General features: G+C 42.2%; 1 protein-coding gene across 4 annotated transcripts; it reads left to right on the top strand.

The window, feature by feature from the left end:
* Positions 1 to 630: 630 nt before the first annotated feature.
* On the top strand, positions 631 to 26481 carry LOC137851608 (nuclear pore complex protein Nup153-like). 4 transcript variants are annotated; one of them, XM_068672892.1, is made up of 11 exons: positions 631 to 681; positions 3422 to 3587; positions 14341 to 14554; positions 16604 to 16852; positions 18063 to 18202; positions 18285 to 18407; positions 20555 to 20665; positions 20803 to 20841; positions 20940 to 20993; positions 23229 to 23387; positions 23939 to 26481. In XM_068672892.1, the coding sequence occupies exons 1-10, from the start codon at positions 632 to 634 to the stop codon at positions 23385 to 23387; spliced, it is 1305 nt and encodes a 434-aa protein (XP_068528993.1). In that variant the 5' UTR covers position 631; the 3' UTR covers positions 23939 to 26481. The 4 variants fall into 4 exon arrangements, with proteins under 4 accessions (XP_068528993.1, XP_068528994.1, XP_068528995.1 ...); XM_068672893.1 differs by having other exon boundaries at positions 14344 to 14554; XM_068672894.1 differs by lacking the exon at positions 20803 to 20841.
* Positions 26482 to 27024: the final 543 nt, after the last annotated feature.

A 27024-nucleotide genomic window follows, 5' to 3' on the forward strand; every position in this document is an offset into this window, starting at 1 on the left:
CTCTGATTCTGATCCCTACCGGCTGTTTTTCTCATCCTTCCCCCTACAACTTTTGTCAATAAGTCAGTTTGTAGAAGTACTGAAATAGATCTGTTTTGTGTGCTTGTGATCAGAATTACAGCCCACCAAACCCTCCGTCTCTTATCACTAAGCTCTGAAGGTGCCTGGGCACTAGACAGTGTAGTTAACAGCTTTGAAGTTCCTGGGATATCTAATTTACTTTTTTTTTTTTTTTTTTTTTGCTTGCTTGTTGATAATAAATGATAGAAAACAGGAAAGTATGTCCCTTTTACGGGGCTGGTAAACTCGGCCCCACATGTACACAATTTTTGTCATGTTGTTTAAAATAATTACTTTCTTTGGTAGAGAACTTGACAAATTTGATTTAGTGTTCTATCAGTTTGTCCTCAGTGCTGAGTGAAGCAGTGATGCTCACTTTAGCCCCAAAGTTTAACTGAACTGTACCCACAATGCTGAATTAGGGAACAAGGTTAAGTAGGTGAGGCGTATTCAGTGCTATAAAATTAAAAATAAATAAATTTAAAAAACAACAACACATAAGTGGTTTTGGGTACTTTGTGTATTCTGTATCTATTCATGTAAATCTTGAAATAAATTTAACTTGCAGTGGATGAGAAAGAAGACTTCGCCTGTGAGACAGCAAGCAGAACAATGTGGAAGGTATGACATTTATTCATTTAAAACTTACTTGAAGGAAGAAAGAAATCTCCTTTTCAGTACAGTCTGCATGCTTGCCTTTTTGGAAAGGTGGTGACAGTTGTCAGTAAAAGGAATGGGAAATGCAAGGAAAATTTTGTATTTTGAGGGAACAGCGAAGTCCAGATTGTGTTTGAAGACCAGTGTAACTTTGAGAAAATTGTTGCTTTTATGAAAAGAATGAAGATGAACAATAATAAAATGACTGATACATGACTGATACACCACCACTTTTTATGCCAAGTTTATCTTCTGAGTAGGATGTGAAGATGGGAAACAAGGCATGCTATAATGCTGTATCCACGGAAAGGCTGTGTGCTTTTGGAGGCCTAATTTTTTCCTTCTCTAGGAAATAGGGATCGTTTTGTAGTTTAACTAAATCTTTAGTGTTACAAATTTTGCTGTGACAGCTATTTCATAGTTTGTATGTCAGTTTATTTATAACAAAACAATTTGTCCCTCTTAATGTTCCCTAGGGGAAAAGCTATTAGTTTTAGCTAGTTAATTGCTGGGAGTTTGAAAGCTCTGTCCTCATGGAATGATTCTTTCTGAAGTATTCTTTAGAAGGTAAAGTAGGCGAAGTGAGTCACAGGTTTTTTTTCTTTATTTTTTAAGCAAAAACCTGGAAGAAGATTTATTAGTATTTATTTATTTTTAATGCTCCTTTCATGATGAAGTTAATTGCTTGCTCTGAGTTCACATGAAGACCCTGTGTTGTTTAGAATCATTTGAGGCCAAATGCTAACTCATCTCTAAAATAAAAAAACTAAATCCAGAAGAATTAACTGAATTTCTTCTTGAGGAGACTGCTTTGTGTTATACTGCTTTCTTGGTTTAGGATGTTAATTAATGAGTTAGTTGGTTAGGGTTAGGATGAGTTATCCTCCAGATAATATTGATGGCTTTCCCTTCTGGGCAAATGGTGTTTGGGGTAATAACGCTTGAGTTAGGACATTTTGCACCCTACCTTTTTAGGGGGTTGCTCTTTTCCAAGAACAGTAGCAGGGAATTTTGCTGACTCTGCTCATCTGCCAAGCAATTCTTATGTGACCGTGGGCATTCTTTGGCTTGCAGAAAGAACTCAACGTTTTTGTCGTGGCATCTAAAAGTTCGACTTCACAACCACCGCCTTTTTAGGGGTGGAAGCGACTGGCTTTAAGGTTCTGGTACAGGTGCAAACAGCTGCTGGGTTTTAATTATGTTTTTTTCAAACTGTTCTGAATTATCTTTGTTAGCACTCCTTTCTACTTCTCCATTTAGGAAGGAGATCCAGAAAACTCATACTGCTTTTGATTTTGTTGACACAGTCCATTGCAGTGCCCTACCTTTTGTTTGTAGAGTAGGTAGTGGTGGTAGTGTTTTTTGTGGTGCTGGTCTCTGTTGGGTGCCATGTTCTGGAGCAGGAGCACCACAATGATCTGCTGGCAAGAGTCCCTTTGGACAGCTGAGTTGGAATATTCAGTAAATCTCTGGCCCACCAATGCTATATATATGTGTGTGTGTGTGTGTGTATACATCTATATATATATATTATTTATTTATTTTTTTTAAGCCTGAGTCCAATTGCAGATCAGACTTGCTTGAAGGCTGACAATTGTCTTTGCCCCCTTGAAGCTGACAGGTGTTAACAGAAAGAGGAATATGGGCTATTATGGGCAAACGATACTTGTCCGAATAAAGACCTATTCTGATGTAAGACTTTTTTTCAGTGTTCTAATTGATTGACAGTTTGGATTAGAGAAAAGTCTGAGCATATGCCTTAGGGATCTGTCTTCCTCTATGCAGTCAGAGTGCTAAGCAGGCTGTTGTCAAGTATTTGACAAGTTTAGACCAGTTCTCCTCCTCAGTCTTCTGGAAGTTTGAGCTGGTGTCTTCCAGTGTGATCTAATGCACTTCTGTACTTCCTGATTGGCTGCAAGATAAGCTTTGATGTCACAGTTTTTCCAGGCAGACTTCATTTTCTTGCCATAGTGCTTTTATTAGTGCTATTCCCTATTTCACTTCTGGTTTGGGATATTTTTTTCCCTGTTTCCACTGAGATGAGGAAATCTTTCTGGTTTTGGTCTAGGCTTTTCTAAGTAACAGAAAAATGCCTTTGTGTGCCTTCCAAAAGGGATCTCTATTCATGTCTGAAAAGACTGGAATGTTGGCACACCCAAACACCTCTGCTGTTGCTGCTGATGGCCACATGAAAGCCAGAGCTGCTTCTGAAGCTTATGCTGTATTACCTTGCCACACAAGTCTACGGCCTCTCTGTTCTATCATAGCTGTTGGCAGCGTGTCCCGTGTGTGAAAAAGTGCATATGAGCACTCTTTCTATATTTTCGTGAGTTGTTCTTTTATATCCCTGCAAAGATGCATGTTCATCGCAGAATCAGAGAACCAGTCCTGTTTAAAGGAAGCGTTGGAAAATAACAATCTAAATCAGCTCTTCTAATTCAGGTCTTCTGGCTTAGTCATTGTTCCCGTATGAATGGTGCGCTTATGTATGTCCTTTTCATTGCTGCTGTTAATAAAGATTTTCCTATTTAGAACATCAAGTATTTACCAGCATTTAGCAACGTGTGAGACAGCTTTATTTTTTTCTGGTTAGCAGGTTTCAATTCTAGGACTAATAACAGCTATAATGTCTTGAAAAAAATGGTCTGATTAATTTTTTTTTCTCTTTTTTTTTCTCCCAACTTCTGTACTGTTGTGTGACCAGCTACAGAAATGTGAGCGGTGTGAAATGTGAAACTACGAGAAATGTGACCAGCTACAACTTCGGTACTGCCGCATCCAATGGTCTGTCCTCAGGAATGAGTAGTGGAGGCGGCAAAATGAGAAGGGAAAGAGGATTACACTATTTATCCAGATCTGTACAAGAACAGGTAAGTGACTCTTAAGTTAATTGCTGTGACTGAGATTGCTGAAGTCAGTAGCTAAGTGTGTCAGTTTTATTGCATCATAGTACATTATAATAATACCTCTTTAGTTTTGCATGATGTTTTCCTGGGGGTTTCAGAGCAGGCTCAATTGCCTAGCAATGGCTCTAGCCACCTCCTTACCCCCTTAGTTACCCGCCCTTCAGCGCCTTACTTTCCCCCTTTATTCCCTTAATCACGCTCCAGCCACCCCCGTACCCCCCTAGTTACTCCCTCAACCACTTAGTTACTGCCCTTAGTTACCCCCCCCAGCAACCCCCCGCAACTGCCTAGTTACCCCCCTAGTTACCCCCTCGGCCCCTCACTATCCCCCTTATCGCTTTACCCAGCCTTTTACCCCCTCTCTTTTTTTTTTTCCCCCCTAACTGCAGGAGGGATGATCAGCAGGATGCCTAGCTCAGGATTGTCAGCTTGCTGAATATTATTTAACTGTAGGTCCTGGGGTTTTGGTCGGGTGGGAATTCTCTGATCGTACCCGATGTGAGCTGCAGAGTCAGTCTCCTCCAAAATACAGCAACAGCTTTAGGAGGCTCTTGCAAGAGGAGGTGCTGCTGCTTTTTAAAAACTATTAGTTAAAGCGTTTGTTCAGAATGTGGTAGACCCTACTTCAGCTTCCTGTTTTGCCTGGAGCGATCAACCTACATCTTCCACGTCCCAGGCAAGTATCCCAGTCGTCAAGCTGTGTGTTATCTTCAGTTCTCCTGGTTGAGGCCGTGTTACTATCCAGAAAAAGAACGCATGATTCACTGAGCCAGAAAGAGGATGGATAAGAAAATGTTGCCCTCCAAGAAAGGAGACGTGCAGGTTCTGGCCTTTGGTTTCAGAACTTTGTGCTCGTTTAATGTTAGATGTTGCTTACAGCAAGCATCCAAAGCCTATCATTTCCTGCCCTTTTCTGCCCGTATGCCTGATGACTAAACTTTAGAGCCCCGCTTCGTTATGTTTTTGTTTGTTTGTTTTAAAATCTAGTGCCTTTTTTTAAACCGGGTGAAATAGGAGAGGTGAACAGACGCTGTCTGGAAGAGAGCACTCGTGACTTGCAGCTTGTGTAGTGTCCTAGGAGATGGAGATACGGATACAGATTGCCCGACCAGTGAAGGAACTAAGCTGTGGTATTTTCCCTTCAGGGCTACCATCCTGCCTTATAAAAAGGGCACCATCAGCAGCTGTGTTATTAAACTGACAACAAGTAACAGCGCTGCTAGGTACAGGTAGTATAGGCTCACCCACCCCGAAGGTTTCTGGGCTGGGAATCCTCAGAAACAAAAAGCTTTCTGCATTTCTGGGTTAGGCAGTCTGGGAGTAGAATTTAGGAGTCCTTCCTGTGGACAGCTTTCTTAATGGCTCTGTGCTGATTGCACTGACTTGAGATAATGCTGGGCTTGGCGTGCTACCCATTTCCTCAGCCATTTCGTGCTGAAATATCCATCCTGCTTCTGTATGGTGTAAGGAGCCTGGGCACCTGGGTTAAAATTGCATCTGTGCCCTGAGAGCCGAGCACGTGAGGGCGAGGGAGCTGCTGTGTCCAACGCCGGGCTTTCATCTGCAGGATGTGGCCAGAAGTGCTCCGAAGTGCTGGGTTGCCCCAGCCATTTAGGTAGGCGTTACTCGCGTGGATGCATGATTGGGATGAGTGTTCGCATTGTTCACTTATTAAGCAGCTTCCCTACAGGAGGAGAAGAGGCTAGCTTAACTTTGGGGGTTATTTTTTTTATTTGATTATTAATCATTCAAATGAAAATGTCAGAGAAGTTTGACTCTCTCGGGCTTTTAAACTCGTGCAGGCAGATTCAGGCATGAGAAATCAATAATTAGTTCTACCTGAAATGTTTCTTTAACCGTTCGTGTTAAGCTTCACATCAGAGCTTTTTCATATTGGCTGTCAGATTTGTAGATTGAAGCTTCTGCTGGCTTTTTTATTTTTCTTACACGTGCATATGCCAGTGCACACTTGTAACGTAGATGTGCTCCGCTGGTATACAAGAGAACAATCCAAACATTTTCCTTGAAGAAACCAGCATAAGTTGCTACATGCTTTTAATTGGTCTTATGCTTCTGGTGTTACCAGAAAGCCACTCGTTGAATGTCCCGATCAGATAGCACCTCTGTCTGATGGGCGAGTTTTACAGAGCCATGTGAGACTGCAGAGCAGTTGCAGGATGAGGAATTTAAACTCTATGCAGCAATGCCTAAGTCATTACATTCTCACCTGCTTCTGTCTTGAAGGTGGGCCAGTTGTAAATGATTGTTTGATTTATGCCTGGGATTTTCTTGGCGTGCAGCGACTGCAGGCAGTGGGCAGAAGGAGTCTTGCAAGCTGCCGGGTTTATTTTGGGAGGAAATCTTGAAACTCATGCTGAAGAGTTCCTAGAATATCCTATTGAGTAATGTAAATTAGTTCATGTTAACCTGAAGCAGGGAAATACTAATTTATAAAACTCTGAAATGTATTAAACAACATCCATAGGGAGCTAGCTATGCAAGTGTGACTTTATGGGTTTAATTCTTATCGACGGAATTACATCTTGAAATCTGCTGAGGTGATTGTGTTAATATTTATATGCATCTCCCTGCTCCTTCTGGTGTAGGAATAAGTTAGCACTTGGAGCTAAGTATTTGTAGCTGTTAAGAGTTGCTTAAACTGTGTGTAAAGATTCTTTTAAATGAAGGGGCTGGTAACTGACTGCAGAGGTTTTGTCTCTGTCGCAGCAATATCAAATTGTATTGTCAGAACAGGTGTTGAAAGATACAGCTTGGCTTTTTACTGCCACCCAAAGCAAAAAACGTATCCTGGTGGGGAAGAACTTTCTAAACTGGGATACTGACGGTTTTCTCCCATTTAGGCTGGCAGTCCTGTCAGCGGTACCACAAACTGCAGAATGTGACTGCTATACCGTTTTATTCCTATTTTTGTTGCTGTCATGACAGTGTTGGGGAAAAACAATAGCAGTGAGCGTTGTCTCAGGACAGAAGATTTTAAAGCGGATGAAATAAAGGCCTGTGTGAGCTGGGACACCGCACGTTGCCTTCATCTGCTGGCGGCACATCACTTCCTCTGCGTTATTTATTCCTCCAGCCGGTAATTAGCGCTGGTTCTTGCTCCCCTGCTGTGGAGGAGCTGAGCTGCTGATTGAGAAGACTGCGAGGAGAGAGTGCAACATCTCTTTTTGCTTGCCGAAAAACAGTTTTTTAGTTTTTGTAAATGGCAAGGTTGCCCTCGAGATCCCAGCTAAGAGACTTTTCTCTGAGCTTGCTATTTCCAGACCACTTGTGAGCAAGTCGTCTCTTTTGTTAATGTGGTACAATTTTCCATTTTACTCTCGTTGAACTGCAAAACTGCAGAATTTTTTTGCCATCTTTTTGATGTTCTGTTTCGTCAATCCAATATTTATTGTGTAGCTATCGTACAACTAGGAAACGTTGGGTAGTCGTATTTATGCAGTCACGATAGAAGCCGGGAGATGTTCCCCAATGTACCTCTCGTGGTACATGCTGCTAAGAGAACATAACAAAAACTCCTCTGTGCTTTTTGTAGCATAAAATACGTGTCTGAAGCTCAAGAATTAGCGTCTGTAATATTTTTCTAATTAAGAGGGTTTTTAGCAATTAGGCAAAACTTTTATTACTTTTTATCTGTTAAATAATTCAGCTCTTCAGTTTCATGACCAACGGCCCTACCTTTGGGCACGTTTATTATTTTCCCTTGCACAGTTCCTTTGTGCTACTACATTCTGTATTTTTTTTACAGTGCTTCTTAAAAGCCTTGACCTGCTTTCTCCTTATGCCTAGGCCCTCCAGGTCTTACCTACCTTTTTAGTGAAGGTAGGATTTAAATACACTTCTATAAGGCAAAGAGATAGTAATTTTGCTAGCCACTTGAAGCTAGCGTTCTTCACAGCTGTTTGTCACCACGTCTGGAGGAAGGCTAGTACTCCTTCAGCTCTGTTAGGGACTGGGTGAGTACTCTCTGAACCCTTTCAAGCCAAGTCGGTTGGGTCATCTTAAAATTGAGCCAAGGTGAGTATGAACTGGCGTGTTTGACTTTGCCTGAAGCGTAAGTCGTTTTGCAACTTGCTGATACAGTATTTGTCATTGTGGTATTCTAGGTTGCTTTACAAAAATACTTATTAATGAAAAGAGCCTCTCAACTCTATTTGCTTTTCTGTGTTGTTGTGGGCGAGGTTACAGATACCTTCCCCTCTTTTGACAAGCAGAGATTTTAAGTATTTATTCTGCTCACTGTCTAGGAATTAGCACAGCACTAAAGTGGTTTTGTTAGGGCAGTAACACTGACGTTCTGGGGGGCAGTTTCCTTTGAGGTTCTGTAACTTATAACTGCACTTTGCATTTACTTCCCGTGTCTGTCATTGTGTGTGTTTGGCTTGGTTGCGATCGCCAGCTGTTTTTTAAAGTAAGCATAAATTCATAATAAGCTTTACCTTTGCTGCAAAAAAAGTGCCTGCTCGTGTACGAGCAGCATGCACTAAGGTCCTACAGCTATGGTTTTACCACATGTGCTGGCTTTGCAAATACCTGTGCCAGCAGAAAATGTTCATTGTCCTTGCCAAGGTTGTTTATGAGTGTCTCCACAGCTCTGCTGTTGGAAGGGGTTGTGCGAGTGTGTCCTGCAAGCTCGCTGACTTTGCTGTTAAGCTATAGCTGTGTTTTGAATCAACCTTTTCCTGAAGCAATTGGGTCTCAGGGCTCCTTCCTCTGTTAGAGGTGCAGGTCTGGTGATCTCCAAGACCAGCCAAAGATGCAAGCTGTTCAACTGTGCCAGATGCATGATAATTCCAACTCTGCAATTGTTTAGTATTTGTTATTAAACTTACCTTACAAAGCTGTGGATTATATAGAGATTTGCAGATGTCATAGCCTAGGGTCACTAAAAAAAATCTCTGTGCAACAGCAATTCTTGGTTACCCATAAGAGAAAAGTATTTAGAGTATTTAGTATTTACGTTTGTGAGTTGCTCTTGGTTCTGTCAGCTGAGCTGTGGTGAAAGCACGTGGCCGGAAGGATGTTGCTGCCTCCGGTGACTGGAGGTTACGGCCCTGCAGCTGAGGTGAGCTTGCATCACCTTTGCAGCTTCAGAAGGTTAGCCCTGAATGTCAACAAATGTAACCCTAGCTGCTGCTGCAGCTAACGCAGCTGTGTCTGAGACTCAGCATTTTAGCTTCTCTTCCATCTTGTTAGGGAGTGCATGCAGCAGGGGCAAATGTAACACGCTTTAAAAAAACTCTCGTGCCCTAGTTAATTGCAGGGTCTGCTGATGCGGTTGCATTGTGTGGTGTAAGTTACACGCTAGGCAACGTCTGTGTGTGATGCTTTGAAAGTAGGAAAGGTTTAGTTTTGCTGAAACCTAATGGGAGCGTAGAAAATAGCTGAAGGTGACTCTTTGGTTACTTGGTTTTAGCTTGCATGTTTGAGATAGTTTATAAGAAAAAGTACTGAATGTACGACAGGCTTGAGATAATAGCGTTTTGCAAACCCGCATAAGCTGTTGTCAGCTCTGTTTGTAGATCAGCATGGATAGGAAAGGTCGTTCAGAAGGAGCGTAAGAGTACTCTGACATCTTTTATATACCCCACGGTTATTTAAAAAACGTAATTCCATTTCTCGTGTTACAAAATGGTGATTTACTCTGGAGTGCTACTGCGAAGTGCCAGGACTTACATTTTGTGTCAGGAAGTACTTCAGTTTGTGAGATGTGTTTCAGGTTACCTGTAACGTCTCTTCTGCACTAGAAAGCGTTGGGCACGGGGACGATGAGCATCAAGCAGTGAGCTGCCCTCGAGTGGCATTTAACCATCTTTTAGAAGCTGTTGTGGGACTTGGCCTGCCCCTGCTTGTGTTTGACCTGCAGAACGTGTCCTCCCGCCTGCGAGCTATAGCTTGCGAGTGCTTTTAGGCAAAGTGGCACTGAAAATATTGTTTAATTCATTGCTGGGAGTCAAGCGTGTTGTTGGAGGTAGCGGATCTGTAGCATGTGGTGTGCCTTCGTATGCACAGATTGACTTAGAATAAGTGGGGGGAATAGGGAGTTTGCCGTTTCTTTTGGCAAATATGTTTGTTGGTGGTGAACTGCTGCAATGAATTGTGTTTTACTTAATGGAGAATACCTGGAAATAAGATAGGCAGTTTAGGCATCACATTGTCGACTTAAATCCTAAATATAAAAGTATGTTACCATCCATCTTGCTAAATCTGGTAACTGCTAATGGCCCTGTAAAGACCATCTGGTGCTATGGGCAGTGTATTTCTGGATCATCTTAATTCTGAAAACTTTAAACTTCTTGTCTCCTGGGTTATGCCAGAGTCTGTTATCCTCATACCAGGTATTGTTTTAGTTGTCGTTGTGCTTGTTGAGTCAGAATAATTGGTTTAGACCGTGTGGTAAGGGAAAACCAAATCTGAACTGCATTTTGTTAGTGCGGTTCTATAGACTGGCTTTGAAACTTAGCTGCAGACACGCTGCATATGTGAAGCAGTCTTTCAGTAAAGAATAGTAACCGTACTTATGCGTCCCTTCTTGGGTTTAAGAACACACTCGCCTAAGACTGCTCCTGGGTCTTAAACGTTTGGTTTTGGTGCTGATAGGTGTCTATCTCAAAGTGTAGCACAAAACGTGCGCTCAGATCTACAGCACCACCACTGATCTCTGCTGAGGATTAGCGACAGCCTAAAGTAGTGCTTTTTACCAAGAAGGAAGGTGTCTTGTGCTTTGCACCCTCTTTTGAAATGTTGTCGGCTGAAGGTGTGGACCAAGCTTGAGCTAAGGCCGTTCAGCGCCACAAGGATTTAACCTAGCGAGTTAGACACTGATTTAGCTGTCAGAGCATCTACTGGCCTTTTGCACTCGGGTGGAAATGGTAACAGTGGGCTGTGTCTTCATGGGAGAAATCATCAAGCAGCGCTGAAATGTAAAGCAGCAGCAGAATTTCCCTGGGAGGTTCCTTCTCAAGCTAGCTACGGTAAGGAAAAGGAGGCTCGCTTTGGCATGGGGAAGCATAATCCCTTCTTCACGATTTTTAGAAAGAAATTTGAACTAGTCCAGTTGCTTTCAATGAAGTGGTTGGTTTTTCCACTGTCGCGGAATTAATGACATTCCTGTAACATACTGTTCATATTAAGTCGTAAGCTTTATTGTCTTTTTCTTCTAACTGAAAAACTCTGCTGTCCTGCATCCAAACCGAACCCACTCCCTAGACAGCAAGAGCTTGGTTAGTCCGCAGGCAGCCTGAGCCCGCGCTGCTGCACAAGAGAGGGGATCACGTCGGGGTTGGCACCAGCGCCTGTGTAAGCACACGGTGAGCTGGACCCGGGGCTGCCCCCAAAATACATCACAGCCCACAGGTGAATGTTTGTCTGGGTCGGTTTGATACAACCCGCATGGTGTGCGCACACTCAATCAAAAGGAGGGAGAGGTCTCGTTTCTTCCTTCTCGTGTGCTGGCTGCTTGATCTTGCTCTCCCTGCTGGGCCGTTTGCGTTGCACCACGCCAGCTGAATTCATTAGTCCAGCAGGGAAACCCGTGCGTTTTGCCAGCTTAACGAATGCAGCCAGCAGGGAGGGCAGCCTGCTGTGCGCCAGAGCTGGCACAAGGTAACCGTGGGGGATGGAGAGAGCCTGGAAGCCCTTTTTGGTGGTGGGAAGCGCTTCCTCCGATCCGCTGCCGCTCGCTGAACTTCACCCTCAGGTGCAGGCTTTCTTTTTGAGGATTTACTGATTCGTATGCTTGAAGACCTGAGACTCCTGAAATTGGAGGAGAGAATGAAAATACAAGAATCAGAGTTCAGCTGGAGGTAAAAAGTTGATGCTGATAGAGGTGTGCATCTAATGAATTAGCTCTTTTATCGGGTTGTGCTTTTTGCATCTCTGAAGAATTTGTGTTAGTGTGTTGCCTTTCTGGATAATTGTTTTAGTCCGTCCTTTGTCAGAGAGTGGGATTTACTTAAGTCTCTCATACTGACATCAGCTCTGTTACAAAAATAGACGGTTTCCAGTAAGGCATCGTTGCCAAGTCTTCCTGCCAATACTTTTGCCCCCATTGCTGTGTGAGAGACCCCTGGCAAGCTGGGAGAACTGTCCTATTCCTTAAGTATTTTTTGCCAAGAAATAGCCCGCTTTTAAGTTCGGAAGTTAAACTGTAACATTATTTTTTCCCTTTATATAAACCGTTTAAAGAAATGGTGTTTCAAAGTAGTAAACTAGGACACCTGTTTGTTTACTGGTATTTCCCCCTCTGTATCTTTTGTTTCGGGATGCCTCTGAAGGCAGCTTGCCTCTGGTAACTGTAGCTACTGTTGCTTGGTGTGTGTAGACCTTGACAGAGAGGTATGTAGCAGGGCTGCGGGCTCTTGGGATGCGCAGCATTTGAGGAGCTGCTGTAAATCCCTATTAGTAAGCTATTGGGCCTTTTCAGGGGGTATTTTTTCGTGTGCTGTGTTGTTCTCCTTTCCTGCTGCTATTTTAGGACGAGAATAGCGTGCGAGTGCGTTTCAGACGAGCAGGCAACTGTTGAGACTGACGGCAGCTCTCAGGCTGCTGAAATCAGTGGGCTAATGCTGAGTCTGCTGAAGGACGGGAGCACAGTCACCGGCTGAAGCGCTGCTCCATGCGGCTGGGGTGAAACTGCCTGTCCTGTGGCAATGGGGAGCCCCCAGAGCAGCTCCCTCCTCTGAAAGCAGGGGGCTTGTGCAGCAGCCTGTTGGGTGTTAAACCCTAGAGGGATTAATGATGGCAGTAGGGAACCTGGGATGTGGTGCTTTATTTCTGGGTCTGTAGCTGTGACGGGCAGGTGGGAGACACCATTGGGAAGTCCTCAATTTCTTGAACCTTGTCGTGAGTGGGCACGTGTGCAGGGTGTGTTTTACTTCTGGGGGGAGCGTTTGTTTCTTTTTTTGGCAATATCGATGTTAGATGGCAGGCTCTGGCTCATTCACAGCGCCTGCCTTGTTCTTTTGCGGTCATTTAATCAACCTTTTTGCTGTGCAGCAGGAAATTGGAGGTATGTTTCAGCATATTTTACTTTTCCTTGCTTTGTCATTGACAAAGCTTCTTGTCTTACGCCATGCACGGGTCGGATGGAGCAGGCTGTCAGTACTTCCCACTTGTGGCTTCTGAAAGGGCTGGAGAAATTATTCGGGGTTCAGTTCTTTCTTCAAATGCCACTGATGCGGGGAGCGGCAGCCAGGCTGCCATATGCAAGAAAGGGTCAAAGCAGTCTGGCTTTAGGTTTGGATGGTAAAATGTCATCTTGGTTAATTATTCGTCTAGCTAGGCTCTGTAGTTACTCATTTAGGTTATTCAAGGTGACGGGGTGTTTGCTCTTCTGAGTGCCTGTGACTTGTTCCGTCTTGAGTCTCGGGCCGCTTTCTGTGCGGGGAGGATTTGCACAGCAACAGAATCCTGCAGGCCTATTCTAATGTCTGTTTTTGCAAACTTGAGCCCATGTGAGTTCCTGATAGGCTTCCATTCATCGGAGAGGAATATTGGCCCCAAGAAAAGGGGAACGTGGAAATGAGGGGCAGGGGAGGAGGAAGGGGCTGCCTCCGCTGGTACCGCGTGTCGGACTGTGTGTCAGCTATGGCATTACATGCGTTTAATGGTTTTTGTAGGGAAGCTGAGGCGTAGGATTTTTGGAGAAGAATAGCAACATCCAGAGCATTTTGTACCTGTGTGCGTTTTAAGGTATTAACCGTGATGGCTGTGTTTATTTGGTGGTGTCCTGCGTGGTTTTAACTGTCCTTGGGTATTTATTCTGTCTTCGTGCAAGTACACGATGAAATTACAGATCACTAGGAAAAATGTCAAACCGTGAATTAAGATGTCTTTCTGGAGAAAGGCTTTGTGTTTTCGGTCTTCCTTTCTTCCTCTTCCCATGCCTCTCTCTTAACCGCAGATTCAGGGCTGTCTGGTTGTCTTATTTTCCGCAGTTTGCGTTATCATGTATGGAAAACCTAAATGATTCAGGCTTTTGTTTTGGCTTCTACGCTAATTTGTTTTAAGAGTTGAATACAGCACAGTTCTTGTTTCAGAATGATTAGACTGTAACTTCTGCATGTTCAAACTACATTACCAGTTTTCGACGCCCAAATAGTAGTTTAGACTAGACAATCGTGTTGCCTGACACCAGAGAAGCAGGCGAGCAGGGCTGTTGGTGCAGACCCAGCCAGACCCGTGCGTTAGCAACTGATGAACAGATTTTTGCTCAACTTCATCACCTCCTGCCACTTGTCATTGCGTTGGGGTTGCTGAGTTAGCTTTCGTGTTTGCTCGCACCAGGGAGGCGAGCAGCCCGTCGTGTGGCTGTAGGCAGGTTTAGTTGGTTTTCACGTGAGAGCGCGAAGAGGAAGAGTCCTGGAACAAGTCTGTAGGTCAGGAGGTATTTAGGCACAGAGTTTCCTGATGCCCTTGCGAATTGACAACCTGCAGGTGAATTTTGGCAGAAGTTTCAAAATTTTGAACTTTGCCAAGGTCACTTGGAAGTGCAGAAACCGGTAAGTAGTCGTAAATCCATGTCAGCTGAATTTGAGGTGTACCAGAAGTATAGCGGTCCTATGCTAAGGATCAACCTTGTCGTCGTCTTCTGAGTATGTGCTATATAATATCTGTCTTCAGGGTCCGTGGAAAGTTGTATCCCAGCATATGCCGTTGACTGTGTTTCTGTAATTAAACGAGCGTTTTTTCTTTCAAGCAGGGAATAATTAGCAGAGTGACAGAAATGGTGAAAAGTATTGTACCGGCGTGGCTGCAGAAGTATTTCAATAAGCGTGAGAATGAGTGTGCAGCTGCAAATAAATCTGCAAACCAGGCGGCGACTCCAGTAAACCAGCATCATAATTACGCAGATGGAGGTACCCTAAATGATGGGAGATACATGCCTGAACGAGCGACACTTAATAGACAAGGTACGTGAAAAATCATTCGGAATTCTGGCCACCTGTATTTATTCACAGATTTCTAGTTTTGAATCCGAATATCAAAAGGCAATTGGAAGGAGGGTTTTGACAGAATGAAAAAAACAAACAAGAAAGTCGAAACAACTGTTTGTGAAACTGTCTTAGCTTTAAACTGTCCGCACAATTACGAAGCATACCTCTTATGCTCTTGGAAGGCATCAGTTAACTTTACGTACTCTATTAGCCAGGTGCTAAATGCTGGAAAGAACTCATTTGCAAGTGTGCTAGGTTGCGTTTTCCATATTTTACAAGAAACGGAATGAAAATCTAATTGCGTAAGGCAATTCAAAAATGAATTTGCTTTGCAGTCTTCAAAACAAAATAATAGATGCTAGAATGGCACAGGAAAATTCCATCTCCAGTCCTGACTTTGTTTGGTTTTGTTTTGGGCTTTGATCAATTTAGTCAAGTTCCTTGTTAACTTAATGGAGAACTAGGGAACTTGTGCATGGATGTGGTTTATGACATTATTACCCTTAAAATATTCAATAACCTTAAGGTCTACGCAGGGGGAAGGGGTGTCTTTGAAAAGGTATTGGGAGCGTTGGCAACGAGGTTTGTAACCCCTTTACTGCATAAAAGATGAATTTGTCTTATATCCCATGCCTCTCACTGTTACTGTAGTCTTATTGTATAAATCCGCACATACTCTTACTGGAGTTTCTCTTAAATTAGCTGTTTTGGGGACCTCAGCTTTTAATAAGTAAAGAAGTTTTGTCTGAGTGTGCGTAGATAACCATAGGTAAACTGGAAAGTCAGTTGCTTCTGTTGTTGGCAGAATCAAAAAATAATGCGGAAATAGCTTTGCCTCCAATCTCATCTAATTGTAAACAAGGAGATTGATTGCTTTCTGTGTAGCTGTAGCTTGGGAGTAAGTTTGGAGAAAAGAATAGAGAAGGTCTTCATGACTGAGGAACACATGTTGGCTTTTCTATGTAACTGTGTGAAAGGAGCTTTCAGTAAGAACAGCTGCACTGCAAGCTTACTAACTCCAGGAGATCAGGAGCAGGTGGACATCCTAGAACCTTTTGTAGCTTATGTAGCTGTCTGTGGGTGTTACTTGCTCTGCTTAAGAATAAGATATTTTTTAAAAATTATTACTTCATTTTTAAATAAATGTGTTTCTTCAGCTCTGAGGTATCAATGTGCTGGAGCCTATATTCCTTGCTTAGGTGGCCTTCAGCCCGAATAACTTTGTGTATCTCAAACGGTACTGTTCTAAAAATCTGCTCATGGTTTGGAGAACTAATTAGTGGTACTGCAGTGGTTATGAAGATTGAACTAACTAGTTTAAGCTTGAGTGCGAGCATCAAGAGGATAGTGGCGCAAAGTCATTTTAATGGCCCAGATTCCTGGGGGAGACTGTAGGCTTTTATCAGGCCACTGGCATTGTTTGCAGACCCTTTGCTTCAAGAGGGAAAAATGCTCATCTGGTTACTTGGGTCAACGTACTTTTCCCTTGGGTCAAAATCCCCGTAGTTAACGGGTAGGAGGTAGTGTTTTGCCTCTAAGATGAGCTGATCTGGTAGAACTTGGGAAAAAAAGTACTGCAAGTGTTCATTTTCATGCTGTGTATTTAGATTAATGACCTTTGTTCCAACATTATATAAGCTGCAGTGTTACCTGTGCCTTAGCATGTAATCTCAAATTTTGTAAAGCTTCTTGCAAGCTGTACATGCGAGGAGGAGCATTTGTGTTTGACTTGGTGAAAGGCCAAGTCAGTGTTAGAGCATTTGAACACGGGGTCGGAATCTGGTGTTGTGAAACCTCACAGTTAACTTCTTCTGAATGCAACATTAATACTCAGTATTGCAAGCAGTGTTGTTGTTGTAGCCAGACAGTTAGATGAAACCGTATCTGGGTGAGGAAGAAGTTAAATTTGGCTTCTCTATTTCTGCGCTTAGAACTTGGCAATAGCATGGCTGTTGATAGGAAACAGGTTTTGGCTTCTGTGAGCTTGTCTATAGCAAAGCTAATTATCTCCCTGTTCTTGTCTAGAACCATCCACAAGTAGCTCAGCACTGAACTACCCAGTTGCCTTAACAAGGCCCGCTCTTCATCGGAGCCATTTGAATTATACCATGTCGGATTCTTCTGTCCCATCTTCTCAGCCCTCCACATCTTCAATATCTGGCATTGGCAGTCCTGGACTCTCTTTTATAAAAGAAATCAAAGATGCTATCTCTCAACAAGACGATGACAACATGTCAACAACCAGTGGCTTCTCCTCTAGAGCATCTGACAAAGGTGATTTTTCTGTTCTCTGTTTAGTTGACTTTTTTTTAAGGTGAAGTACTTTGCGTTCTTTAATATTGCACATCACCTTAGTAAACAAAATAGGAGAATGTCAGCTTTGGATGCAAGAATTAAATTTGTTTTAGTGTTTTAGAAGTGTATAATCCTATCACCTTTTGAATAGAAGCCTGCTTTGGAATAGGTTTGTGATACCCTGCTGTTACAAAGAGTCGATGCTGAAATACACACTTTCAGCTAGGTTATATGTAAATTTTGAACTGGGATGGTAGGAAATCAGGCTGACTTGCTGTAGCTTGACAACTAGGCTGATTGTCTAGAAGGAAGAGTGACTCAGAATATCTAACAGACAAGACATCTGGTTAAATGTGAATAAGCGTAGGTGACAAATAGAATCACAAGATGTTTTCCTGTGTTTTAGCAGGAGAAGATAAGGAAAGTACTCTGACATAACACGTTGCGGGCTGTTTTTTTGACCTTTCTTGGTAGAAGGCTTCAGCTGTCAATACTTTCATGTCTTTTGCCAAATTCCTTAAGGAAGGCACACCATTTTAAAATAAGAAATAAGCATTGTGTCGATGTAGATTGGTACCTAGGTCTTCTCGTTGAAAGGGCAAACAGCAGGTTTGCAGCTTTTTCTAGTCCCCCAGATAGACAGGGACTGAAGTGTCCTCAGCAGGTTTTTCAGAGAACTTGTGTATGGTTGAGAGTAGAGTTGCTGGGCTTTAGCAGTGTAACCTGAGTGCACTACAACTTTCTGGTGTGTCGTTGTAAAACATATGTGGGAAGAAGATCGTTAACTCTTAGAGCAGCCTTCTAGGAATCTTCCAGGTGTAAAACCTGTGCAATTATGATCTGTGCTGGCCTCCAGCCTTTCACCAACATAGAAAAAAGCTTTGTCTGTACAAATGCACTGATGTTTATGCAGTTCTCTTTGCTTTTAGCACAAAAGGAAAAAAAAATCTTCTGCACTGGAAGCACAGTATTAACTTGTTAAGATTGCTGAAAACTACTTGCAGCTCAGTGAACAGTTTTCAAGTTTGTAGCTGTTACTTGATTTTCAGTCTGTACACAAAGCTGTTTAAAGAAGCTGAAGCCACGTTTATTTTTCCGTGTTGAAGAACTTGAATTAATGTGGTCTTTACTGTTAAAGTTCTGTATGTACTAGAGACGTTTACATTTAACATATATGTCACTTTGGCAGATGTTGGAGTTTTAAAAAATACTTCTTCATCACTGCTCTGGACCACAGAAGCTGATAGAACTCATTCCCTCTCGCAGCATTCTGCAGCTAGCTCTAAGAAACCTGCATTCAGTTTATCTGCTTTTGGAGGAATTTGTGCTGTAAGTACTGCACAGTCTTTCTTTAAATCACTTTGAACGTGTAGCTGTTTTTCTGTCCACTTAACGTACTGTGTTTCTGTAGGCACGCGGAAGCACATCTGACTGTAAGAAAAACCAGCCTGGGTATTCTCCATTTTACCCTGGAAAGACGGTCTATGGTGGTGCATCTGTAATACCAAAGCCGTCGATGATAGAACCTTATCGGGTATGAGAAAAGTAGGGTAATGGGAAATAGTGATGGAAATAAAAAAGCAGCAGTGCCAAAGGAGCTTTGAGCAGGGAGCTGAATATGTGGTACCAGTTGCTCTTCTGCCCTCTTGGTCTACAAAAATAGAAGAGATTGATTTCGGGTTAAGTTCTTTTTTTAGCAGTTTTTACCACAGGTAATACTTGCCAGAAAGAGCAAGAATGACAGTTTAGGCTAGTTGTTGGTAGTTGGGGTTTCCTCTGTTGTTACTTCTTTCAAGAAGTTCCATTTGAGTGCCATTGTCTGCCTCTGACTACATTGCATGGTGTTATTTTAATGTAAATAAAAACAATGGCAGCATAACTTTGAAAAGTTGTGTTTATAGTAGCAAAAGCTACAGTAGTCAAACCTGGCCAATGTTTATCTGTGGATCTTTTTTTGCAAGCATGCCTGCACTCATGCTATGGATCTGTTGTATAAAACTGCGCTCTTTAAAAATATCTAAAATTAACTTTGCTGATCCTTTGCTCTTCTGTTACGTAGAGGCATGCAGGCCTAAATGCAGTCCCAAGATAAGCAGTAACATGCTTTCTATTTTGAATGATTCATATAGTTCTTGAAGAGAGGTATTTGCCCCCAAGAGTTCTTGGAAATAGCAAATAAAAACTGCTGACAACTCTGATTAGCTAGAGCTGAATCGAAAAGGAAAGTCAAATCAGGTTTGGTAGGAATGCATTTAAATCAATTTGACTTTTATCAATAAATCAAAAGGAATTTTAAGGAAATGAAAACATGGGTTTGCTGGATCTGTTCTGACAGTCCAGCTCTGCAATGGAACAAGGGCAGTAGCTCACTTAGGGGAAACCTTGAAAACTTGTGGTTCAAAGCTGGGAACCCTCTTTGGTCAGCTATTTTTGTTTTCTAACAATATTAGTGGATTATGGTAACACGAGGAACCAAAATACTAGGCTTTTAAAGGAGAGAGAAGCTTGCTTATTGCTGCTTGCTGTGGATTACAGCGATGTACTAGAGAGTCCAGCGAAGGGCCACCAAGACGATCAAGGGTCTGGGAGCACCTCTCCTCTGAGGAGAGGCCGAGACTGCTGGGACTGTTCAGCATGGAGGAGAGGAGGTTCGGGGGGGGATCTTATTGATGTATGTAAATACCTGAAGGGATGGTGCAAAGAGCATAGAGAGCCATTCTGTTTTCAGCAGTGCCCAGTGCCAGGTCAGGAGGCAACAGGCACAAACAAAATGAGGTTCTGTCTGAACATCAGGAAATGCTTTTCTCCTTTGCGGGTGATGGAGCCCTGGCACAGGTTGCCCAGAGAGGCTGTGGAGTCTCCCTCTTTAGAGATCTTCAAGAGCTGACTTGACATGGTCCTGGGCAACCTGCTTGGCGTGGCCCCGCTTGAGCAGGGGGTAGAGCAGGTGATCTCCAGAGGTCACTTCCAACCGTAACCGTTCTGTGAGTCTCACTTGTGTTTTTATATGCTGCATGGTCTGCTTCCTGTCTTCATATCGTGTGATAAACACAGAGGGGTTTAACATGGGAAGAAAAAAGTCACACCAAGAGAAGTTTTTGCATGATATTTGAAGTTGGGTGGTGCAAATAAACAGTTTACTTTTTCAGTGTAATATTTAGATCTGTTACAGTTGAAATCGGATCTTTATCTTTTAAAACACAGATTTGCAGCCAACTTTAATCTTGGGGGAAGGGAGGAAGCAAGAGAGAAGTAAAACTAGTTCCTGGTTATGATTGTATACACTGATTTTAAGATGGTACACCTACACCATCGTGAAACTCTGAGGTCTGTGTTGTTAGCGAAAGCACTTTCTGTACCACAAGCCTTTTCTTGAGTTCTGTTTCCCTGATTACTGCTTTGGAGGCCTTAGCAGTCCTAGCATCATCCGTCTTGACCTTTTACAAGTCTGGATTTCTTTTATTACTCGCGCAACAAGCACGTGCAAGATGCACTGAGGCCCAAGGTAAACTTCGTTGTACTCAGCATGTACTCTTCTTTACGGCTTGAACTCCCAGTGACTGCATTTTCTCTGTCATCAGAATATATTGGTTATATCATCAGTGTAGCCTTGGAACATAAAATACATGCCTCCTTAACTCGGAATTGACCATTGTAACACTTAAAATGCTAATTTTCCAGGTACAAATGAGAAGGAGAGTTAGACAAGCAAAAGTGCAGTCCCACGCTACCTTAAGTACCGCAACACGGTGCGTCTTGGAGGCACTGGAGAAGCTGTCAAGCCCTTTGATGGTAAATAGCACTTCTTTTAATCCATTTTTGCTTCACGTGTTTCTAAAACTTAGTAAATGTGCCATCAAAGGAGGAAGATAAAACTGTTCTTCCTTATGTTGTGTCAAGTTTAATTTATTGCACTATTTTTTCAACAGGATGCTAAAAAAATGCCACCTCTTTTGCCGCTGAGTTCTGTAAGCTGACCATGAACCCCCATGTTTTTGTTGCAGGGAACCCTCTCTCAGGAAAAAAGAAAAGCCCTCTAACATTTAGGCTTTATTTTTTCCCTTAGCCTCCAGACATAGATGAACTGAATATTCCTGACCTTCAGCCCAAACGAAGAAAGGTAAGAACCAATAATGTCTTAAGATGAGGTAGATAACTTTTCTAATGCTTTATCACTATTAGAAAAATTTTCTCAAACCTCAATGACAACATACGCATCTAATCAAGTTAATATTGGCATCTATCTACAAGAGATGAAGGGCTGTAAAGATTACTCACGTTAAGATTTGTTATCTTTGTAAGTTGAGAGCAACGACTCTAGACCACACGAAGTAGTTTTATCTTGTCCCCCAGTTTGGGGTGAAGCTGCATATTAAATTCCTGTTGAGGAAATTTTTTCTCTTGAAGAAATGATCACAAACAGAAAAATACTGCTTGACTGGTCATATAGACTTTGTACGGACTTGGGTGTTCATTTAGGCACAGCAAACTATTTTTCTGCTTTTTATCACCATTCAAGGTAAAACCAAGGAAAATAGTTAATTTCTGACACTATAAATCTTATGCTCCGGAATTCCTATTTGGAGGTAGCACAGAATTGGTGATAGTGCTGTGGTAAAGCATGATTTCCTTTCATTTTGTTTAAAAAATGAAAACCAGTCATCTTTTTTTGGTGACTTTAATTAGGGGTGTCATTGGGTTTATTAAATTGCAAAACCCTGAAAGGACCGCTTTAAGATGAGGTGACTGAAGGAAAGAACAGGATGTGCACACTCTTCATCTTCTGTTCTAATGAGAAAAGGGACAATGTCTCAAGAAGTTTCTGTGCTAATTCCTTGATTGGATGTGTAATTAAGTTTACAATCACTTGAGAGTTTGCAAACATGTCAGCTTTCCTGTGCCATCTTTTCACCATATGCCAAATGACAAAGGCATTGAGAAGTGAAGTCTATCATAAATATTATCCAAATAACTAAAAACAAATCTGGTGTGAACTCTCAGTTCTGTTATAGAAATACACCTGTGATAAGGCGTTAAGAAAGATCTGCCAGATTTGCAACAGAAAGCCTGAAGTTGTCAGCCACTAAATGAATGTTGCACGCAGCTGTCACTGGGTAGGAGGAGATAGATTGTCTCTTCATAATACTGGAATTCATAATGCTTGGCAGGAGAAGGGTAGCCCTTGATGTGAAGCAATTATTTGCGAAGGAGATGATTGTGTGTTTTCCTGCTGAAGTGAACGTGGGGTTGACAGAACACTTGTGCACTCAGGCTAAACTTCTGCAGCGGGTCGCAGTGATGTGGTATTTTTCTTATTTCAAGGAACTGTACCAGGCAGAATAGCTCTTGGTGTATTAAATGCCTAACTGGGGGAATTAATATTTTTCTTTTTTACCTTTAAACCAGCAGTGAACCATCGTTCACTCAAAGGAGATTTGTGAGCTTCCATAAAACGTATTTTATTCAAGGTTTCAAAATGAATGTAATAATTTTTAGAAAGATATATTTTTGTACACTTCATAGGTGGTGTGAATTCTGTTACTAAGAGTTGGGAGATACTGTGAAACTAAAGCTGCAATGTAAACCATTTTCTGTTGGTATTGATTTGAACAATAGCATACTTGCTAAGACTGTATCTTCTGATCCTTAAGACTGCAGGTGGAGCCATTGGTAAATCTTTTAGGCTTCAGGATTTGTTTTCTGTTTGACAGTTCAGTTAAGTCAGTTCTGCAGAACATGCGGTGGTCTGTGTTAAAAAGTAACTCTGGTCTGTGAAAATGTGTTGAAAAATGAAGTCAAACCCACTACTTGATGTGCATCTAAATGCACATCTAAAGCATTGGATCATAGTTTAATGAATGAGATTATTGTAAGATTGACAACTTTATTTTGAATGTGTTCTCTTGTTTGTGTGACTTTGAAGGGGGAAAATGTAGGGAATGTGAAGCCCAGAAGCCTGTATAATTAGTTGCTTAACGCTTTGAATGTTAAATTAATGAATTAAGCTATTAAAAAAAAAATCAGTGTGGGCAGAGGAAAAGGTAGGAACATATAGGAACCCGAGTTATTTTAATTATGGTAGCCTGAATTATTTTGTCTACAAAGCTAACTGCCACATTTTAAAATGGAATTCAGTCAGACTTTGGCTACTTAAATATAGCTTTATGGATTTTGTTACTGGTTTTCTGGTGATTTCCCTCTATAGGTTGAATGCTTTTTGGAATTCTCAAATTGTATTCACAGAGTGCCAAGACCGATGGGAGCTTTATAGTTCTGTAATTTGTTTTCATCAGTAAATATTGGAATTATTTTGGGTAGACGTCAGGATAAAATGATTGCTGTTTCCCTTTCAAAGCTGGACTCCCAGAATGAGTCCCCGCATCCACCTGTAAAGAGACTTGTGAAACCAAGGTTAAACCTTCATTCAATGCGTCGGGTCCGGTATTCTAAACCAGCAAAGACTTCAACTCCTGATTCCAGCAAAATTTGCAACAGAGTAGACACAAAGTACTAAGTAAGTACATTTTTGAGTACATTTTTGCTCTTCATATTGATTCCACTAAGCAGATTCTATATTAGAAACTCAATAATACGCAAAAGCTTTGTTCTCCACCCCGAGGTAAAAGCTTATGTTGCACATTCCAAAAGGAGGATTCGGCTTGCTCTTACAAATTTGGTACAAAACATAATTGTGTCCTGGAAGATTTGCAGAGTTTTTCACGTGGAGGCATTTTGTGTCAGCGTTGAGAAACTATCTTGTGTAACATCTATTAGAGTAGAAGTGAATTAAATGGCTCTTGGGAAGGTCTCATGGCTGATTATCCTTAAACGTCATCTTTATTCGTCTTTCAAGATAAAGATAATGCAGTCCTAGCCCGTAGGATTCCCAAAAGTTGGAGTTGTGAGGTTTAACATTTTAGAGGACTAAATATCTCACTAAAATAAGTAGGTCTAATAGCTTATTACATATAGCTTAAAATACATCTTATCAGCCATTTCACATGAGTGCTTTTTGTGCGCATGCCTCAGATCTGATACTTGTACTTACCAGGCTTTTATTTTCAGATCCACAGCTCTACTTGGATGTCGATGAAATGAACAGACAGTTTATGGAGACAAGCGAAGAACTCTACGATTCACTCATGAATTGTCACTGGCAACCAATGGATACGGTCACTTCTGAAATCCCCTCTGCTATTTAAGTGTCTTATATAGCATGACCGTTATGACCAAGGTGCTAAAACTACATTTCTTCTACGTTATTCTAGCTCATAAGTTTTAAAGCACAATGATAGGTTGGTTTTTTTTTGCTATGCTTTTGACAGTTTCTGTAATCTTTTTGTTCATCACTCTCTTCTTGGAGCATGATGAAATCATGTAAATATTCTAGAAATGTAAAGAGTTAAATGGGGTCTAAAGATAGACTTGCCTGTGTAAATAAAAATTTGTTTCTGCAAACCTGCCAGCAAGGGATTTACTTGTACCTGTGTGCAGCACGTTCTCTTCTGGCTTGTGAAACTTAACAAGGTAGTAAGGGTATTTCATCTGCCTTTATTTTTATATGGGTGTTAGGACACAAGCGAAATCTCGTTTTCACTTGTTTTCCTGGTCACTTAGGTAAGTGACAAGCCAAGCCCTTCATGAGCTTGCTTAGATTGGAAGTGTGTATGGGAGACACCTACAGGCCTTGCTGTGGAGCACCTGTCTGCTCCTTCCTGCAGGCTGCTGGCTCTTAACTGTACTGCTGATATCTGCTAGGTCAGCTGAAATTGGCTTCTAAATCTGGTATTTTAAGCATATGGAAGCGTAGACTTGAACTGCCGTAGCTACAAACATCCCATGGAACGAGGATGAAGTCTGTTGGCACTCTGCATCAGCATTCAGCTTTCCCTTGACCTTCTTACTGGTAGACTTCTCAGCTGACTTACAGCAAAGAAGTTGCTGCAATATAATACATATTCTCAACCTAACAAAAAAAATCTTGGAGAAAACAGCTTGCTGGCTTAAAGAAGGAAAAATAACACCAGGAACAATAAAAAAAAATAATCCTAGTAACAGCTCCTTAAGTTATATCCTCTGCTACTCTCTAATTTCTCTGGTCTTCCTTCATTCATGGTAATGAAGTTTATAAAGCTTTGGTAGAAGGATGACAGTATTCAAGTCAAAGGAGACGAGAGCAATGAGGAAAGCTTTGCTTGAAGCTAGAGCAGTCTTGCAAGTTGCTGCCTTTATATGCTGTTCTCATCTCGAAGGGTGTAGAGTATTTTCCAGTCATAGGGACTCCATAACCCTATGAGTATTGAGAAATAGTTGCTAATTAACAGTGTATATAATAATTAACTGAGGCTGGAAACAAAAGAATATTCTTCCAAGAAAAAAAAGGAAGCAGAAATTACTGTACTTAATAGCTGTGGAAGCTGTTAAACCTAGCCGACACAGCTTTGGTACTGCCCTGTGTGTTTTGGGGGCAATATAAACCATAATTACTGTGATGGCAGGTAAGAATCAAATTCTTATGGCTTAGTGTAGTTAGGGAAAGTAGCAGTCGTAAGCTGGGTGCTGTTCTTGAATGTAATACAACTTCTCCTTTGTGACTCCTCAGTACTTAGAGGTTACTTCTAGCTGATCAGCAGAAACAGCTTCTGTTTGCTGTTAGCTGTTGGGTTTTTGCTAGGAGTGTTTTCAGTCCTGAATTGAAATGACGACATCCTGAAACAGAAAAGGCTTTTGGAGTGTTACAGGAAACATGTTCTTCGTGGTTCTAGTGCCGGTGTACATGTAGGAAGAGACAGAAGGCAAGGAACCTCACGTAGGCGGAGGGGGTGAGGTGGGTGAGGTGGCATCACAGTTTGAGCCGTTGCAGTTAGATCTTCCCAAAGCATGGAAGCAATGTGGCGGGGAATCAGGGGCTTGGTGGGTTGCTTCCTTGTGTGAGCCAGTGAGTCTTTAGAGGGGCAGATTAATAAGACAGGAGTTAGAGGTGGAATAGATGAAGCAAAGAAAATCTGGGTGGGAAAAGGGTTGCTTGTATGTGTATTTGGAACTGTTTCAGGGGATTGAGCTGGGGCAGATTCAAGGTAATAGATGCAGCCTCCTTGAATTTGGATGGCAGTGCTGAAGCTTCGGAGCCTTACAAGGTTTGATGCCACTTCAATTGTAGTGCGATTTTTTTTTTTAATCTATTTTCTTCAATGTGAGCAGCAAGGCAGCTTCCAGGTGCGTGCCTGCTTTGACATGGCTTGCTTTGCATCACCAAACACAGTAGTTAGGTTGCATCGAGTACTTTGTGGAAACACTCGTTGTGTTGTCAACTGAAAAGGTAGTGCTACAGATGTGTTGGCCCAGCAGAAACAATGTGAAGTATCAGTGCTGTTTTTTGGCCTTTGAGAGGCTGGTCCCTAACATGTGACTTGTAATGAGGGTCCAATTAACTTCAATTAACCAATTAACTTCAGTGACTCACGTTAATAGACACCGTTTGACTGCATCAGGAAATATTTCTGAGTCATGAGTGTCATTAAAGGCCCGTCACCCTATGGAAATCCTTCTAAATAAGAAAAATGGAATTAAAATAAATAAATAAAGCAGCATTTGAACTTATGAGCAAACATAGCGTAGCTGCCTTTGACACTGATCTGGAGGAGAAAAATCACGTTATCTTAATAGGGTTGCCTTAATAGGTTTGGTGTAGGTGAGGGAGGGAAGTGTTTTTTGTTGGCCCAGCTGTTCCATGTCCAATGCAGGAGGGGGCTGAGAGTGATTCCCTGAGCACGTTGGTGTGGAAATCAGTGATTTCACTGCCTGATGCGTGTTATTAAGGGCACAATGTGTACCCCGTTACCACTTTCATTTATTTTCTGTGGTGAAAATCCGTCACAGCGCCTATGTTTCCCGTGCCACATGGTAGAATTCAGCTTCCTGGAGCAAGGCGGCCACGAAGCCAGCCTCAAACACTGCGTGTGCTTGGGTTAACAGTGTGGGGGCTCCTGGTGTGGGGGTTTTTTTGTTACTGGTGTGGTTGCGGGTTATCGGTGTGGGGGTTACTGGTTATCGGTGGGGGGCTTTTTTGACGAGCACTGTGGGGTTGTGGCGCTGTCCCACCCCCGGCGCGGTGCTGCTGCACCCCAGCCTTCGGCACCACGGGGCGGGGA

This window comes from Anas acuta, chromosome 2 (assembly GCF_963932015.1).
Source record: "Anas acuta chromosome 2, bAnaAcu1.1, whole genome shotgun sequence".
Lineage (NCBI taxonomy): Eukaryota > Metazoa > Chordata > Aves > Anseriformes > Anatidae > Anas > Anas acuta.